The sequence below is a fragment of the Gossypium hirsutum genome, chromosome A04 (assembly GCF_007990345.1).
Source record: "Gossypium hirsutum isolate 1008001.06 chromosome A04, Gossypium_hirsutum_v2.1, whole genome shotgun sequence".
Taxonomy (NCBI): domain Eukaryota; kingdom Viridiplantae; phylum Streptophyta; class Magnoliopsida; order Malvales; family Malvaceae; genus Gossypium; species Gossypium hirsutum.
In genome coordinates this window covers 72,087,469-72,104,592 of record NC_053427.1, presented here as the reverse complement: position 1 = coordinate 72,104,592, position 17,124 = coordinate 72,087,469, and the positions used below count along the sequence as shown (strand labels likewise).

General features: G+C 32.1%; 2 protein-coding genes across 3 annotated transcripts; one reads left to right on the top strand and one right to left on the bottom strand.

Moving 5' to 3' along the window:
* Positions 1-434: 434 nt before the first annotated feature.
* Positions 435-1,169, bottom strand: LOC107948879 (RING-H2 finger protein ATL33). The gene has a single exon (XM_016883533.2). The coding sequence runs from the start codon at positions 1,167-1,169 to the stop codon at positions 435-437; it is 735 nt and encodes a 244-aa protein (XP_016739022.1).
* A 10,969-nt stretch (positions 1,170-12,138) lies between these two features.
* LOC107887378 (uncharacterized) lies at positions 12,139-14,812 on the top strand. Of its 2 annotated transcripts, XM_016811588.2 has the most exons (3): positions 12,139-12,625; positions 12,749-12,857; positions 13,028-14,812. In XM_016811588.2, exon 3 carries the CDS (start codon positions 13,185-13,187, stop codon positions 14,697-14,699), a length of 1,515 nt encoding a protein of 504 aa, XP_016667077.1. In that variant the 5' UTR covers positions 12,139-12,625; positions 12,749-12,857; positions 13,028-13,184; the 3' UTR covers positions 14,700-14,812. The 2 variants fall into 2 exon arrangements, with proteins under 2 accessions (XP_016667077.1, XP_016667076.1); XM_016811587.2 differs by lacking the exon at positions 12,749-12,857 and having other exon boundaries at positions 12,151-12,625.
* The last annotated feature ends 2,312 nt before the right edge of the window (positions 14,813-17,124 follow it).

The following is a 17,124-nucleotide window of genomic DNA, read 5'->3' as shown; positions in this document are numbered from 1 at the left end:
CTTACTTTAAAATATCTAAAATTAAAAATAATATACATTTAATTTAATTTAATTTAAAGTATTCTTTAAATTATTACCGGAACAATCATGTAAACTGAGCTTGAGCATTAACGGTCAGTCGGTGAATACAACTTGTGTCAAAGAGAGAAGTAAAAGTATAAAACGTGGATCACGCGTGTGAGGTATGCTTTTCGTAAATCAAGTAAAGAATTACAAGACTGATGAAGTGGGTGAAAACAAGCGTTTTGCTGCAATTTATCAACACAAGGCCACCCCTATTTGGAAAAATAAGGAATATGCACACAAAAAGGGTTCTTCTCATAGCAGAATCACAGACAAATCTAAGTGAATATATCTCAATTTCCAACTTTGGACTCATGATTCTATAGTACTACCAGTTATTGAAATTTGAGCAATAAAGGGTTTAAAAAAAATTAAACCAAACTGGCTGCATCTGGCAAGCCTTGATGGTGATCACTATATCTAGTTGAGCCTGAACCAGGCGGCGGCGTACGGTTGTTGTTTGGCCTCTTTACAGCAACAGAAGCCCGGCAAATTGGGCAATTGTTATGATTGTTAAGCCACAAATCAATGCAAGTAGTATGAAACGAGTGCTTGCATCCACTCAATTGCTTTACTTCTTCCCCATCTGCAAACACTGATAAACAAACGGGACACTCATTCCCGATTTCTTTAGAATGAGTCTCTTTTCGGTACTTGACACCTGAAACAGGCTCCCTCCTCCTCTCGGTTATTTCAACAACAGTACTACTCCCATGGTTGTCACCGGGAAGGTCTTCGGGGCTGTCGTGATGACGCTCTCCGGAAGACCAAGGAGGGCACTTGACGGCGAAAAAGAAAGAGTAGATTAAAGCGGGGATAGTTATGACAGCCATAAGAGCGAGAATGAATTCAAGAGGGGATAAATCAATGCTTCTCGGTGAATCAGGGAAAGGTGGGGGTTGATTGATTGTCACTATAGTAACAGTGGATGCGTTTTGATCTGTAAGAGGGTATATTTGGGGTGATGAAGAGAAAGGTAATGGGGGAGGTGAGCTTATAATAGTGCTGTTAGTCGTGTTGTCAGGCTGGAAATCCGGTGGCGAAGACACAAAGAACGGCGGCGGCGGCGGTGGTTGTGACATGATAACGGTTGGTGAGTTCTCCATGATAAAGGAGAAAACAATGGTAAAACTTGAATTATTTTTTATTGAACAGGTAAAGGAAGAAATGGTGCTAGGGGCGGTGGTGGGGGAATGGAGATGTAGTTTTCGGGTATTTTGGAAAAGCAATAATTGAAAGGGAAATGTGGGGACAAATTTCATATAAAATCATGAAAGCAACGCATGTTATTGGTTTATGGATATAGTTTTTAAGCATAAAGGTAATTAAAATCTTGACTGCAAAAGTCAAGAAAGGAGGCCCAAATGAATGCAACTCGACCTACTTTTGTTCTTGAACCGTTGCCCACATTATTCAGGCCCAAATTTATATTAGGCAAGAATCCAAGTCATAAGAGAATGAATGGAATTACATATCTTCTTTTCATTGATTAACCTGCCTTTCTCTCTTTGGGTCACTTCCAAGCAAATTAACAATGATATTATTGAAGAAACCCACCTGTTTTCTTTGAAAATTGAAATTAGGTTCTACTAAGATAACTCAACTCCATTATCAAATAATAATAATAATTCAGTTATCATATATTTAGAAAAGTAAGCAGTTGCTTGATGTGAATCCAAAGAAGAATTGTAATTGATGATAGTCAGTGACGTTGATAAGAAGAAAAAATTAAACCTTCTAACATTTCCATCATCATTGCAAATGAAATCGTGGACTATAGAATTTATAGCCTATGCTCCATATCATTATTTCTCATTCTAACACGTCAGAAAAATCATCAAGTTTTCTTTCTATAAATTCATTTGATGGATTTCTACTTTCAGCAGAATTAATGTAAATGGTGCAGTTAACTGAAAGATGACTCGGTGCTGATGCTTTCTTACATACCTAACTAAATAACTTTTTATTACTTAAATGCCAACCAAAACAGTTGTTTGGCTTGTTGTCACGAGCTGTGGAATGTGAATTAACTTGCTCAACATTAAATAATAAAAAGAAATTAAATAAATTATTATTATTATTATTATTAGATATACTAGTTATTTTAATTTCATAAATAAATTATTTCAATGAGGAGGAGATAGGAAGAAAAGATAATGGTTATTAAGAGGTCAATTCACCTATGACAAGTAGAGAACCGAAAGAATAAGTTGAAAGGAGAAAAAAAAAAGACTTAGGAGAATATATATAGTTGAAAGTTGTATGGAAATGGGTTCTTTGGTGGAGAGCTCAAAGGGGAAGAATATCCCTTATTCTTCGCTTGTTGAGGTATATATAAGAGAGGTCTCCTTATTTGGTAGTGCCATGTCACCAACATTACAAAGGTAATCTGTTTGTGTGATCAGCCAGATGGCATGTTTGCTACATGTCAATTTTCGTCAAGTGTAATATTATATGAATCTGCTTTAACATTTTTTAATCTTTTAAAGGTCTACATGAATAATTCGTATCAAGTGATATTAGAAATGTGAATGGGATCACAAAGTAAAAATAAGCCAGAAGACCATCGGTGGATGTATTCGAAGTTACCTCTAATGTTACCGTCTGTGTAAGCTAACGTAAGGAGTATAAATATTTAAAGAAAGAATATTATATAATGCATTATTGTTAATAGACTTTTTTTAACCCTTTTTTAACATCAAAAGTAAAGTTAAGAAGCTTTTTTGTCCTTTTTATTAATTAAAAGATATGTGACGCTTTAAAAGACGATGTATAAATATTTGCCCTCAAAAGAAATAAAAGGTTATCCAAATTAATAATATATAATATGCAATATGCTAAAAAGAAACCCGAGATGAAAAGAACACATAGAAGACGTATTATGGTCAAAATCCAAAAAGAAGCCTACCGCTCCACATCCCAAAATTCTAATCCCTTGCTATCCAATGATAACATGGCAGATATCAAATTGCTCAAATAACTTGTTTGCTATGGACATAATTAAAACATATATGTATATATATATATAAAGAGTTTAATTTACATGTGCTGTGATTTCCACCAAACTCATTAGATATGGGCTGTGACGTTGCTATTCATGTGTTCAAAAAACACTAAACAAAACACTTTAGGGTTAGTGAGAGGAGTAGGATCCCCAATTGCTACCAATGTCCTTCAACATCTCTCTATAATTTGTTTCAGTCGTTGTGTTTTGAATAGTAACAATGGTTATTTTTTTCCCCTCCCCTTTTGTTTCTTTTAGGTTTTTAATATTATCTCACATACAAAATTTACTTTTGCATCTTACCAATATCATTTCTTTATTTATAATTATATTCTTAAAAAGGTAAAGTAATAGTGTTTTAACTAAATCATCAGTTTTAAGAAATTTATTTATTACAATTTAAAATATTTAAATATCCCTAAATGTTGGAATCGTTAATGGATCGTGGGAATAACCCTACGTTTTGTTGCCCATTCTCATTTTTACTGTCCTCAACTTCCACATCTTTGTATGTGAGATAGTGGGATGTGTAGTTGGTGGTTTTTTATGGGAACTATCACTATAAATACCAACTAGCATAAGGTCATTAAGCACCGAAAAATTAAAAATTAAAAAATACTCCATCTAGTGAGGTTTTCAAGTGCTTAGAAGACTTTGACAATTTTCAATTTTTCGTAGGCTAAATTTGACGACCTCATCGGTGGTTTGATGTACTTGTCAGTGGTGTCGCAACATTTGATTTTGGCATTTGGTTCAAGCGATAACTAGAAGTATTTATGTTCGATCTTTTTTGCTGCACTATACTATAAATTATTATTTATGCTAACATTTGGTATCCGAGCCAAGTGTATCTCTATCTTGTCCGGTTTTAAAAGTTTGTAAATTTCTCAAAATGTTGATTTCATGTTTCTTTAAATTATTATTTTTAAACATTTTTTGAGAGTCTTTATTACAAACTTTTCTGCAAAATCGTTGGATTTTATCAAAATAAAATTTCTAAGATTTTTTTATAAATGATTTAGAAATTTTTTGTTTGAATATTTATGCCTAGAGGAAATGGTTGTATGTGAATTATTTGGTTATTAGTTACATACATTTTTTATGTGCATTACATTTTTTAGACTTATTGCATTAGGTATTTTGCAATAAAATTTTAGAATATATGTCTAGGGATCTAAATAATTTTTTTAATTAGAGAATTAGCCACAATAACTTTAATTAAATGAAATTATTTATTGTAGTAAAGATTTCATAAGGTTTATAGACATTAGATGTTGCATAATGACTTAGCAATGATCTTGAATAAAGTTCAAGGATTAATATCTAACCAAGTGATTTTCAAAATTTTATTTAGTTAAAGACTAGCTACAACATCATTAGTTAAATAAAATTATTAAAGTTAAAAATCACATTCAGAAAGCATAGATATTAAATCCTATTACATAATCTATTAAGATAAAATTATTAGATGAATTTTCATAATTATCTACAGGAGTTATGAATATGAATTTAATAATTTTTATAGAAAAAAAAGATAATAAATTATTCTGTCATAAAATGGATATAATTGAATTAAAAATTTAGCTCACAAACAATTTTTATGTCACTAGATTCAATATTTACATAATTTGCACTGGTAAATTATGATTTATATTTGTCTTAAATTTGTGTTAAACATGTATGTTCATTTATTTTGCAGTTTTACAACTTGTGAATATGTCTGATAATAGAGTAGATATCCCTAAATTAACTAGTGAGAACTTTAAGTTCTAGAAGGAGAGTATTCTTCTCCAATTGGAGTGTTTGTATATTGATTATGCCATAAGGAAATTTGAGCCACATATTATTGAAACCAATACTCAAGTTGATCTTGCTTTGTATGAAAAATGGGAGCGATTTAATCGCTTAAGTATCATGTTCATAAAGAGTAAAGTTCTTGCTAATGTTCGTGGCTCAATTGAGCATTATGAGAATATCAAGAATTATTAACAGCTGTTGAGAAAACAATTCAAAACTTCTCAAAAGTCATTAGCCAACACCTTAATCATGAAGTTCACATCAATAAAGCTGATCGCCTCCTGGCATACTAACGATGTAAGTGAGAATACTACAACTAAGGATAGGAATTAAGGTGGTGTCCGCAAGTATATGGGTCAGGTTGTAATATAGTTTTGTACAACGAAGTACAGGAAGTACTCCGAGGATTATACCCAAAGGAAACTTGATTAAATTAATACTAATTTCTATGCTAATAGGTCTAACTAGTACTTTAACCAAATTATATTACGATGATTCATAACAGAGGTGAAAATAAGACTAATGAAAATAAAGTAAAATAAGAGGAAAAAAGATTATGCATTCTCATATTCTAAAGGCAAAAGACTAACTCGTTTCAGTGTTCATAGTTAACGCCTATTTTGGGTTCTATCTAATCAGCTAGTCATTAACCTAGTAGGGCATCTCGGCTTTCCACTAACCTAAAGAGTCGGAAAGCACTACTTATCTCTCGATGTCACAGGTTAGACTGGGTTGGGTTAAGGTTTTCACTGTAGACTATACCGATTTCGAGTTCATATATACCTAAATGACTTCCTAGGGTTGTTAAGCCTAGGGTTTAAGTTCTTCCTTTCCAAACCAAATAATCTGCTAAAAAACCCTAAAAAGTCATCAACTAAACCCACATTCACTTGTTAATCTTCCTAAGGGTTTAGTTACTCATGGATCTAACAAACAACTTATGTTTGAATTGAAACATATAAATATTGCAAAATCAAATAGAGAGCAGAAAAATCCTAAATATTGTATTGAAGTGCAATCCTTGACAGTGTCTGAGTGATTCACAATTTGAATCCACCGAAGAACAAAACAAGAACAAAAACTAAAACTAAAACTTAAAAGTAAAAACCTAAAAACTAAGAATAAAAAGTGAAAATAAAAGGGAAGCCAAAGTCCTTAAATAGTTTTGAGTAATGGTATTTCCAGGGCTTAGGTTAGCAGCCTCCTTTTGACCTAATTTGGCTGACTAAACATCATTAAGTTGTGTTGTATGGACGAAACCACCCTTGCTTCTTTAAGTGGCCACGTCTCGTCGGTGTCGCGACACCCTCAAGCATATGTTGTAACCTTAGGCTGACGTTTTCTTGTTGTGATGGTCGTTCAACTTGGGATGTACTTTTTGGGGTCGTGTGCTGGTCTGCTTGGAAGGATAATAACATTAGGGTGTTTGACAATGAGGACTCTAGTTGGGGCTCGCTGTTGTGTCGTAGCTAGGCTTGGGTAAGGCATATTTTACGATTTATTCTTCTCTAGGCGTTATTGCTCACTGTCGTCCAAGGGCTATTTGGTGAGAGGTGCCACCTGTTAGATGGTTGAAGCTTAATATAGATGGCGTTGTAGCGATGTTGGGGGATCGGTCAGTTGGAGGTATATTTTGCAATCATGTGGCCGGTGGCATCTCGATTTATGTTGAGATTTAGTTAAAGTTGATGTTCTTCAAGCTAAGCTTTAGGGGGCTGTGGATGGGTTGTTGCTTGCCCATGTGGTAGGCTATGATCGATTGGTCGTTGAGTTGGATTTGGAGTAGGCTATGCTGTTATTGAATGACCACATGGCTGATGCTAGTCCCTTTGAGTTGGTACATCATATCTCAACACTATGGGGTGTGATTAGGAAGGTGTTGGTGAAGCATGTGCCACGGGAGGCAAATTGTGTCACTTTCTGACTTTACCAATGTCTTGATGTTCGAGTTTTAAAGTTGACTTATCTCAATTGTAAGCTTTTGGCTCTTTTCCATTCAAAAAAAAAAAGGAAAAAAAGTCTTGGCATGGACTTTCCACACACTAACAAATTAAGAATGATCAGGAAAGGAAAATGAAAAGAAGAAAAAAAAAGTTAAGAAACTTGTTTAAAATTAAACGTTAAATTTTGTTGATGTTTATATTTATTAATTGTTTACTTTTGTTATATTTTTAGATTTTTTTAATTTTATTTTATTATGATTCAATCGATTAAAACAAAACCTAATGATGAAATTAGTTGGACTACTAATTTAATTTTTATAATATAATATTTCTTTTTATATTATTATATTTTTCTTATTTGAGTCAATATCACTTGACTCATGACACCGCATCTAAATATATTATTATTATTATTATTATTATTATTATTATTATTATTATACATATTCCTTTTATTGAGTTTTCTTAATTAGTAGAAATGTAATTATGTTGATTAAGGACAAAGTTTTCCTATAATGGTGATGATAAGAACTCTTACAACATCAATTAAGTTGCATATGCCATATGGTATCCATTTACATTTTGGACTCATTTTCAAATAGAAATCGAAGTTCCCATTTATTTCAATCGTTTTCAAAGGTTAAACCATATCCATCATTCATATTGAAGAAAAATAAATATATAATAAATTATGAGACAGCAGAAGGTGCGTGAAAAATTCTTTTATAAAAAAATAAATAATTTCTTTTTGAAATAATAAAGTTGAGGTTTTGAAAATTATTTTATTCTAAATTTGTAAAAAAGAAAAAAAGTATTTAAATATAATATAGATACCAATATTAATTAATATAGTGTAGATACCAAGTAATAGTTATGTTATAATATCAACTCAATTAAATGCTTAATTAGGGTATAAATACCAACAAGGTGTTTGTTGAGGTGGTAGTGACCTCGCCTCCATAAGTTTGTGAACATAATTTTGAATATTGAAAAACATGTTTATTAAAAGAATTTTTATGTTTAACACTCCCGATTCAACGGGTTAATCTCATATCCAATATAACACTTAAAAAGAATGTTATAATGGATAAAATAAAAAATAAAAACTTTATACTTTATGTACAAGCATATACATGCCCGTACGAGTATATAATACATTTTCCAAGCCAATGTAGTCCTAAGGTTGAACTTTGAGATCCTATCTTCAAGTTTCACTATTTGTAAATTATGTGTCGATTCTCTCTAAAGTTATTTTAATTTAAATCTTTATATAAATAAATTTTATTCAAATTTATTTTAATTTAGATCTAAATATATTTTGATTATATTTCATTAATTTGTGCATTATAATAATTATTCCAATTATTAATTATAATTATTTTTAAGTCATATTTGTAATAGTTACCAAAAAAAAGAGTTTCGCATAAACAATGATGTGTGTTATAATTATTTAATAAATTACTATTTATTAAACAACTAAAAACCCTATTTTTTTCTCTAAGCTATTTATTTTTGATATTTTGTTTTGCTCAGCGATCGTACTAACCTTCGAGTTGGCTATCGCCCGCCTTTTTCCTCTCCCATCAACCCTTTATTTCTTTTTTCTCATTCACTACACATGTTTTCTCTCTTTTCAGTTTCCAGATCTATTTTGTGGGTATCTTTGTTGTCTTTACAAGTTGTAATGGACATATGACGATGCTTGTCATTCGCTAAAACTCTACCGGCTACCAGTAGTTTTTCTTGGAAGATAGGTGGCTCTTCGTCAACTTCTTAATCTAATTTTGTTTTGATAGTATTTTAGAATAATAAATGATTTCACGTGTCGATTTGGACCGGCATTGTCTTAAGTTTTATATGTTTTTTTGTTTGTTTTTCCATTGTTTAATAAGTCTTTAGTTTTATAAGTTTTTGTCTACTCTTGTAGCATATTTTTTAGTCTTGCTTATGCATGTAATCTTAGTTTTACAAGTGATTTTAGGGATGATTTTGTTGTTGTCCTCTCTAGTTTGGTGAATGCTCGATCTTTTGTCAATTTTGCTCGTCGCTTTGGATCATCCGGGTTGATTTCCTTATCGTATTAAGTGCTTGCAATCACTCTAAATACATCGTGCTTGAGTTATGACAAAACCAATTGTTAACTTGTCATAATGTTCTATTGATGCTTTGTTAAAAACTGAATGTCGATAATGACGATGTAGAAATATCGTAAAGAAAAAGAAAGAAAAAATAGAACACACAGATTTTATGTGAAAACCCTTTTGGGAAAAATTCACAGGCAAAAGAGAAGAAAATTCACTAATGTTGAATTCGAATGATACAAGAGGAGTTTCAATTACATCTATTTATAGGTTGAAAAAACCTAATTCTAATCAATGTCAAATATATTATGCTAATAAATGTTAAATATATTATATTAATAAATACTAAATCTTCTAGAAAGAAAATATATTTTGTTTAACTTGACATGTAAGTAATCTTTTAGATTTGGATCACACAACTCTAAAATTAACATGCTAAGGCTAAAATGACATGCTAAGGCTAAAATCTTTATTGTTATGATGAAACTTATCTTTCATCATTTACAACGAATATTTACTATTTTTTTTGAATTATATGATTTCATTCATTGAATGAATTAATAAATTTACTTTAAAAAATTACTATTTATTAAAAGGTATAGTTTATAGTTTATAACAAGTTTGCATGTGTGATAACAGCACAAATTGTGCTGTTGTTGTCGTGGTTAATGTTATAGATCTAGCCGGCCTTAGACTTTGCCTTCCCCGTATACCGACGATGAACAAAGTCAAATTATCAAATACCTTGCGGAGATTATAGGCGGGCATCCATAGCTCTCCCTATATATAATAAATTTGTTATATTAAGTAGCATTGGCCCCACTTTCCATTTTCCTCGTACGGATAATTGTTTTCAAAACAACAGGAATGAACAAAGCAAAAACCCTTAACTAGGTGATATCTGAGGCAAACTTTGGGACATTTTATTATATAAGGAATGTGATATTTAAAACTGTATTTTTTTTGCATATAAGCAAAACTCAATTTTCCTTTTTTCTTAGATAAGTGGAAACATAAAATATTTGTCTAGTTTTAATGACATATCATGTCATCTACCACTTTTTAAATCTGTTTTAAACCTAAACCATATATATATATAATATTGATTCTTTTAGTTAGAAAATAAATATTAGAAGTCAGATTGTAATTTATCTTTTTACTTAAAAATAGATAAATTTATTTATATATGTTAGATCAAAAAGTAAACTGATTATTTTGTTAATAAATTTAATCAATTTTTACTATTAAAAACTAGTCTATATATATATGCATGAGGTACGCATGACACGTCACATGTCACTGTCTGTTATGATCTAACATATATGGATTAATTTATTCATTTTTTTGAGTGAAAAGATAAAACCATAATCTAACTCTTAGTACAAATACTTTCATAATATTTTTACCAAAAATATTTCATTATTACTTTATTTCCCTAATTTTTATTATTTATAAATGAAAATATTCTCTTGCATGTTAAATATTCAATTATAAAATAAATTTCATGTTGATTCCATTCCACAATTCCTTACTTTGCCTCTATTTATAATCTTTGGTGAGTTGCCTTTACATATGTGTGAGATAGGATTGATAGGCACACCCACCATTAAAAAAGAGTGGAACAGTGGAAACACTTTCTTCATTAGCCTTTAACCATTTATCGACCAAATCCACGAAATTTATCAAAATAAGTGAAGAAAACAACAAAATAAAAGATCTCAAAAGATATTCATCAATTACTTATAAATCTCTATACAATGTGATGTTACTTATTATTAAAACCAATTAAATTAAAGGTAAATTAGTTTACTAATTTTAAGGTACGTTTATTTTGGTCATTTAAAATGAAATCATTGTAATTTCGTCATTCAATTTTCATAGTACTTTTATTTTAGTTACTTAGCCGCCATTAAATCTCTTGCGGCAGTTAACTTATACACGTCATATCATGTTCACATTTTAATTTTGGTCACTCAACTTTTAGGTCTTTTTCATTTTAGTCACAAAAAAAAATCCTTTTAAAAGCATTGATTAGGTAAAAAAAATAAAAAAAAGTAATATATTAAAAATTTGTCAAATTATAATTGTTTATCACATTGCCGAAAATTTTAATTTTAAAACATAAAAATCAATTAAATAAATTATTGAAATTTTTTTTATACCTTAAAATTTTATATTTCAAAACATAATGTTAACCAATTTGTTCTGTAATATTTAAATTAATTAAATTAATCTCTTTTTAAATTTTATTTTATCTTTTCATATTATTTTTAATTAAATTAACTCGATAACTCATATTTGATAATTGTGTGTGAAATTTAAATTTATTTTGATTGTATAATATCAAATCTTTCATACTAAGTTAAGCTAAAAGAAAAGAAAAATCATTACAATTAATTAAATTAATTGTTTGTTCTTCGTTTGGGTAAAAGAATGATGAAAAAATTCTGCGTTTGTTTGCCATGGAAGATAAAATTAATTGATTTAATTAATTGTAAGGATTTTTTTTTGCTTTTAGCTTAGTATGAAAGACTTGATATCATATAATCAAAAGAATTTTGGGTTTTATGTACAATTAGTAAAGATGTTTTATTTGAGTTGGTTTTTTGAAAACATAGAATAAAATTTTAAGATTTAAAAGGAGACTAAATTAATTCATTTAATTATTTTCAATATTATAATAACTAATCGGTTGACACTATTAAGGTATAAAATATTTTCAATAACTTATTTAATTAATTTTAATGTTTTAAAATTTAAAATTTCAATATTGAAAAAAAAATTAGAATTTTCGGCAAGGGATAAACAAGTACAATTTGATAATTTTTAAAGCATTCTTTTAATTTTTACCATTTTTCACATTAATCTTAATTTTTTTTAACTACTCAATATTAAGAAATAGGATATTTTTTGGGACAAAAATGAAAGCAACTTAGAAGTCAGGTGACTAAAAATGAAAGTATAAACTTGATATGATGTGTATAAGTTAGCTGCATTTAGAGATTTAACAATTGTGTGACAAAAATAAAAATGGCCTAAAAATCAAGTGATAAAATTGTAAAGATTTTATTTTTGGTCACTCAAGATTAAAATGATCTAAAAATTAGGTAATTTTCGTTTAAATTAATCTATTTGCAAGTATAATATTAAAATTAATTAATATTATTTTTTAAAGATGATGATATGGTAAAAGAGAGGATTTTATTTCCATTAATATAAAATAATATTCAAATAAAAAGGAAAAAAAAGAGGGGGAAAAAGAGGGGGGGGGGGGTTGGGGGAAGAAAAGAGAAAATGAAAAAGATAAGTAATACCTGGTTGCAGGGAACCGTGGAGTATTGACCTCTAAAAAAGATGACACTGGAAAAAAGTGTAGCGTTACCGTTAAGTAACAGCGAGTTGAATCGGTGGTATCTGGTGTAGGCTTTTACTGACGAAAACCTCTCTATATTTCGATGTTGCTTACAATTCTGTTTCTCTCCTCATTCACTTGTTTTTTTTTTTTTGCTTCTCATTTCTCTTTTTTTTTTCTTTTCTCCTTTACGGCAAAACAAAGGAAGAAAACGAGAAAGTGTAAACGTATAATAGAGGGAAGATAAAGAACAATAATAAGTACGGAACAAAAGGGAAAAAATGGTCTGTAAGGTTGTGGAAGATGATGATTTGGTGGAGATTAGCATGATAATCGTTCGTAGAGGTCACTCTTCTTCTCGATTCCTCGATGCTTATCCCAAAAGGTACACTTTTAAGATCCCTTCATTTCTCTTCTAGAAAAAATTCCTTTTCTTTTTAAAAAAGTTGGTTTTTTTTCGTGGAAAAGGAAATAAGAATTGTTTCTTTTTTTGATGTTTTTGATTCAGTTTTTCCCACCTGTGTTTGGAGGATTTGGGGAGATTCTAGATAGTGTTAGATAATGTCTTTCTTTGGCAGCTTTTTGATAGGAAAATCTCTGTCTCTCTCTATATTCAGGTAGAGATTGAAGAGATTTTTTTTCTCTGTTTTTTTTTTAAAATATTTGTTTCAAATGAATGTTCTTTTTGTTGTATTTTAGTAAGTTAGGGTTATTGGATTGATATAGTTTTGTTAATTTCTGTGAATTTTTGTGCGGATTGTTGTTTGTTCTGATGGATAAATTTTAGGGTTTTGATGGAAGGGAGATCATGTGGTGACTGATATGATGATGATGGTGTTCATAACGTTGTTGTTTTGTTGAAATCTTCGTTTTCGGGGGGGCAAAAATGGAAAAAATTAAACCACCAACAGCAGTACTTACCTTCTCCAACCGGATAAGCTGAAATGGGAGATTCTTTGCTCACAGCCTTGTTAATGGAAAATCATCACCCTTCCACCCTCTTATCTATGGATTCAAGTGCTTCTTCTCATGATGAATTGGATTTGGAAATGAATAGGCAAACTGTTCTTTCTCGGCCGCCTGATATCAATTTGCCTCTCTCCGCCGAGCGTTGCCCTCCCCCACAGCCATGGAATTCAGACCAGTGTGATATTTTGGATGTTGGGCTCAGTTCACAAGCATTTGAGATTGAGAGCTACCTTGCTGCACCCAAAGCGGAACGAAAGTTTGCCAAGCGGGTAGACAGCATATGGGGTGCTTGGTTATTCTTTAGCTTTTACTTTAAGCCTGCTTTGAATGACAAATCAAAGGGCAAGATTATTCGCGATAGCAACGGTGTTTCTGGTTTTGACAAATCAGATCTGAAGTTGGATATTTTTATGGTTCAACACGATATGGAGAATATGTACATGTGGGTTTTCAAGGAGAGACCCGAGAATGCTCTGGGTAAGATGCAACTCAGAAGCTACATGAATGGCCATTCTCGCCAAGGAGAGCGTCCATTTCCGTTTAGTGTGGATAAAGGATTTGTCCGTTCACACAGGATGCAACGGAAGCAATACAGAGGATTGTCAAACCCCCAATGTCTACATGGGATTGAGGTTGTTCCAGCACCAAATCTCATGGCTCTGAGTGAGGAAGACCGGAAAAGGTGGATGGAGCTTACTGGAAGGGATTTAAACTTTACAGTTCCACCTGAAGCGAGCGATTTTAGTTCATGGAGGAACCTTCCAAACACAGATTTTGAGCTAGAGAGGCCTGTTCCTCCTCCTTCAATAAAGAGTGTTTCAAATTCTCACTCAAAAAAACTTCTTAATGGATCTGGGCTGAATTTGTGTAGTCAACCATCTAGCCATAGCAATGGAGATGGGATGGACTTAACACTTGTTAGCAACAAAAGGAGGAAAGAACTTTTTCGGCATAGAAACAATGATGATTGCTATTTGCCTGCCATTCCTCCATCTGACCGAAATCCGGATATGGAAATTCATCCCAGTGAGTCACACTGGTTAAAAGACTTCAGCGGGATAATGAAAAATGTGCATGGGCCCGTGACCGCTGCGAAAACTATCTACGAAGATGAAGCAGGTTACCTGATCATTATCACCTTGCCGTTTGTCGATCTTCAGAGGGTCAAAGTCTCTTGGAGGAATACTCTCACTCATGGTATCATAAAGATATCTTGTGTTAGCACATCTGGCATGCCTTTCATCAAGAGACATGATAGGACCTTCAAATTAACAGATCCTGCTTCTGAGCATTGCTCTCCTGGGGAGTTTGTTAGAGAGATCCCACTGTCAACTCGAATACCTGAAGACGCCAACATAGAAGCGTATCATGATGGACCAGGATCTGTCCTTGAGATTATGGTGCCCAAACTGCGAGTGGTACCTGAAGAACACGAAGTACTTGTCTGCCTCCGGCCTAAGCTTATTGGGAGTGATCTCATGTTGACATGAAGTAGTAGTTACAGAAGCATTATAGAAGGGTAGTTGCTATGATTGGTGCTTACATTGTTTTTACTGACTTTGTATCATACAGAGTAATCTATGAAACAAATATCTGCATCTCACATTTTATCTTTCGCAATTTTTTTCTCACTAATTGCTACGATTTTTTTTTTGTCCCAACATTCTGGTAAAACCATTCGATTTGTAGCCACAATTGTTATTCAAACTTACTTTTGATTATAGTTATTAATTAATATGAAAATAGAAACTAACACCTTTTGGTTGTGTTAGTAGTAGTAGCAATGCTTCTCTCTCGATGTAATTGTTACAGGTAAGGGTTAAAGTTTGGACTTAATTTGCAGCCATATTCTCTTGTATTTCTTGGGATTTTGGTTGGATTTTCCATCAGAACCTCTTGGACGCATTCAGAGATGAATTATTAAAATGGGGTAGTGGAGTGGACAGAGTTTTTGACAGTGACTAAGCTTATGTGCTTCTGGAACACACACTGATTAAGAAATATCTCAAAATGATGATAATTTTACAAGGTATTGCGGGTGCTAAAAGTCAATAGAGTGGAGGTGGCAGTTCCACTTCTTTCCTCTTGGATAGACACTTTCATTGCTTACCAACAAACTTCCAATGTCCAATTTCCTCTTGCCTCTTCTGTTAAAAGCCAAAAGCAAATGATGAAAGGAACAAAAATCTCAGTGAAAATTTATTGTATTTTTTTAGTATAAGTTCTGAGTGAGTGTACTTGCTTGATGCTTCTGTTTTAGACTCCCAGTGGAATTGGGTTGTGCATTAACTTTGATGTCATTTGTATATAGTGCTATGATTTCTGCCTTGTTCTCTTCATTGCTGTCTTTGCATAATCAAAGCCGCGGGTGTAAGATTTTTATAAATTATAGAAAACAAGATCCACGAAAGAAATGATGCTTTAGACCACTGCAGCTATTGGTAAGGTAAGATTTATATGTTAATACCATGATCTTTTTGTTCAAATTCATCACATTGGCCCTTCCACTAAAACAATGCCATGTTCTCAGGTTCCGTAATAGGATTGGCGGTGCCTATGTTGGCAGAACAGGCATCAAGACGTAGATGTATTGACACCTAAAGCTTTCATTGGTCTCATAGTCGGAGCCGTGCTCCCATACTGGTTTTCCGGCATGACAATGAAAAGTATTGGAAGCGCAGCTCTCAAAATGGTCAAAGAAGTTCATCAGCAATTCAATACAATTCCGGGACTAATGGAAGGCAAGGCGAAACCAGACTACACCTACTGCTTCAAGTATCAACCGATGCCTCACTCTGCGAAATAATCCCCACCCGGTGCACTTATTATGCTTACTCCACTTATAGTAGGAACCCTTTTTGGAGTCGAAGCTCTCGCCAGTGTCCAGGTACAAAACATATCCATTACTTTTACCAGTCTAAGTTCATCTAAACAACACCATGATCAAAATTTGTGTTGCCATAGGTTGCCATCTCAGCTTCAAACACAGGATCATGGGATAATAATGCCAAGAAATACATTGAGGCAAGCCAACAAATTGTTCTATGATGTAAGCATTGGGTTTTTATTGCATTAATGGTTTGTGTGCTAAAAAGCGGGTGTTAGCGAACATGCAAAGTCATTGGAACCGGAAGGTTCAAGATGTCACCAGGCAGAAGTGAAAGGAGACACAGAAGGGGATCCACTGAAAGACACTTCAAGTCCATCATTCAACATCCTCATCAAGCTCATGGCTGTTGAACCTTTCGTCTTTGCTCTTTTCTTCGCCGCTCATGGAGGCTTGCTTTTCAATTCATCTAAATTTCAAGCCTCTTTTAACAATACATACACACATGCATTCATATATTTATGTATCTATCAACAGTAGAGTTGTAAGCTAGAGGATATGGGGAACTTTTGTATTAAGAGTAAGATATGTGAAGGAAAGTCGAGCCTCGCTTTGACGTTGTGATGTACCAGGCTATGGGCCTCTGAGTGGACGTTGGAAGCAAGTCCAAATTAATCTTGTCCTGATTGGGCCAAGTCCAAATCAAATGCTGATCCAAGGGTTGGATGACACCTCCAATGGGTTTTGAATAATTATAAGACAATTTAAAGGACTTTTAATTAAGTTTTCAGTTTAATTAGTTTGCATTTTAATTTATGTCTTGCATTTAGTGAAGTTTTATTTCAATTTAAAAAAATTATATTTAATTAAGTCATGCATTATATTTATGTGAGTTTGTGTCATATGTGTGGAGTGTGTCATTAATTAAGTTTAACTTCAATTTGCATTTAATTATGTCATGCATTATAATTATGTGTCTTATATGCTAATTATGTTTAAGCATGGGTTTGAGTTACATATTTATAAATAAATGTGTATTTATAATATGCTGAATTCTATCATAGACATGTGTGTTTTAATTAAATGTT

Excerpts from the sequence above, each read along its gene's own strand:
- LOC107948879 (XM_016883533.2), bottom strand. The coding sequence starts at position 1,169 with ATGGAGAACTCACCAACCGTTATCATGTCACAACCACCGCCGCCGCCG.
- LOC107887378 (XM_016811588.2), top strand. The coding sequence starts at position 13,185 with ATGGGAGATTCTTTGCTCACAGCCTTGTTAATGGAAAATCATCACCCT.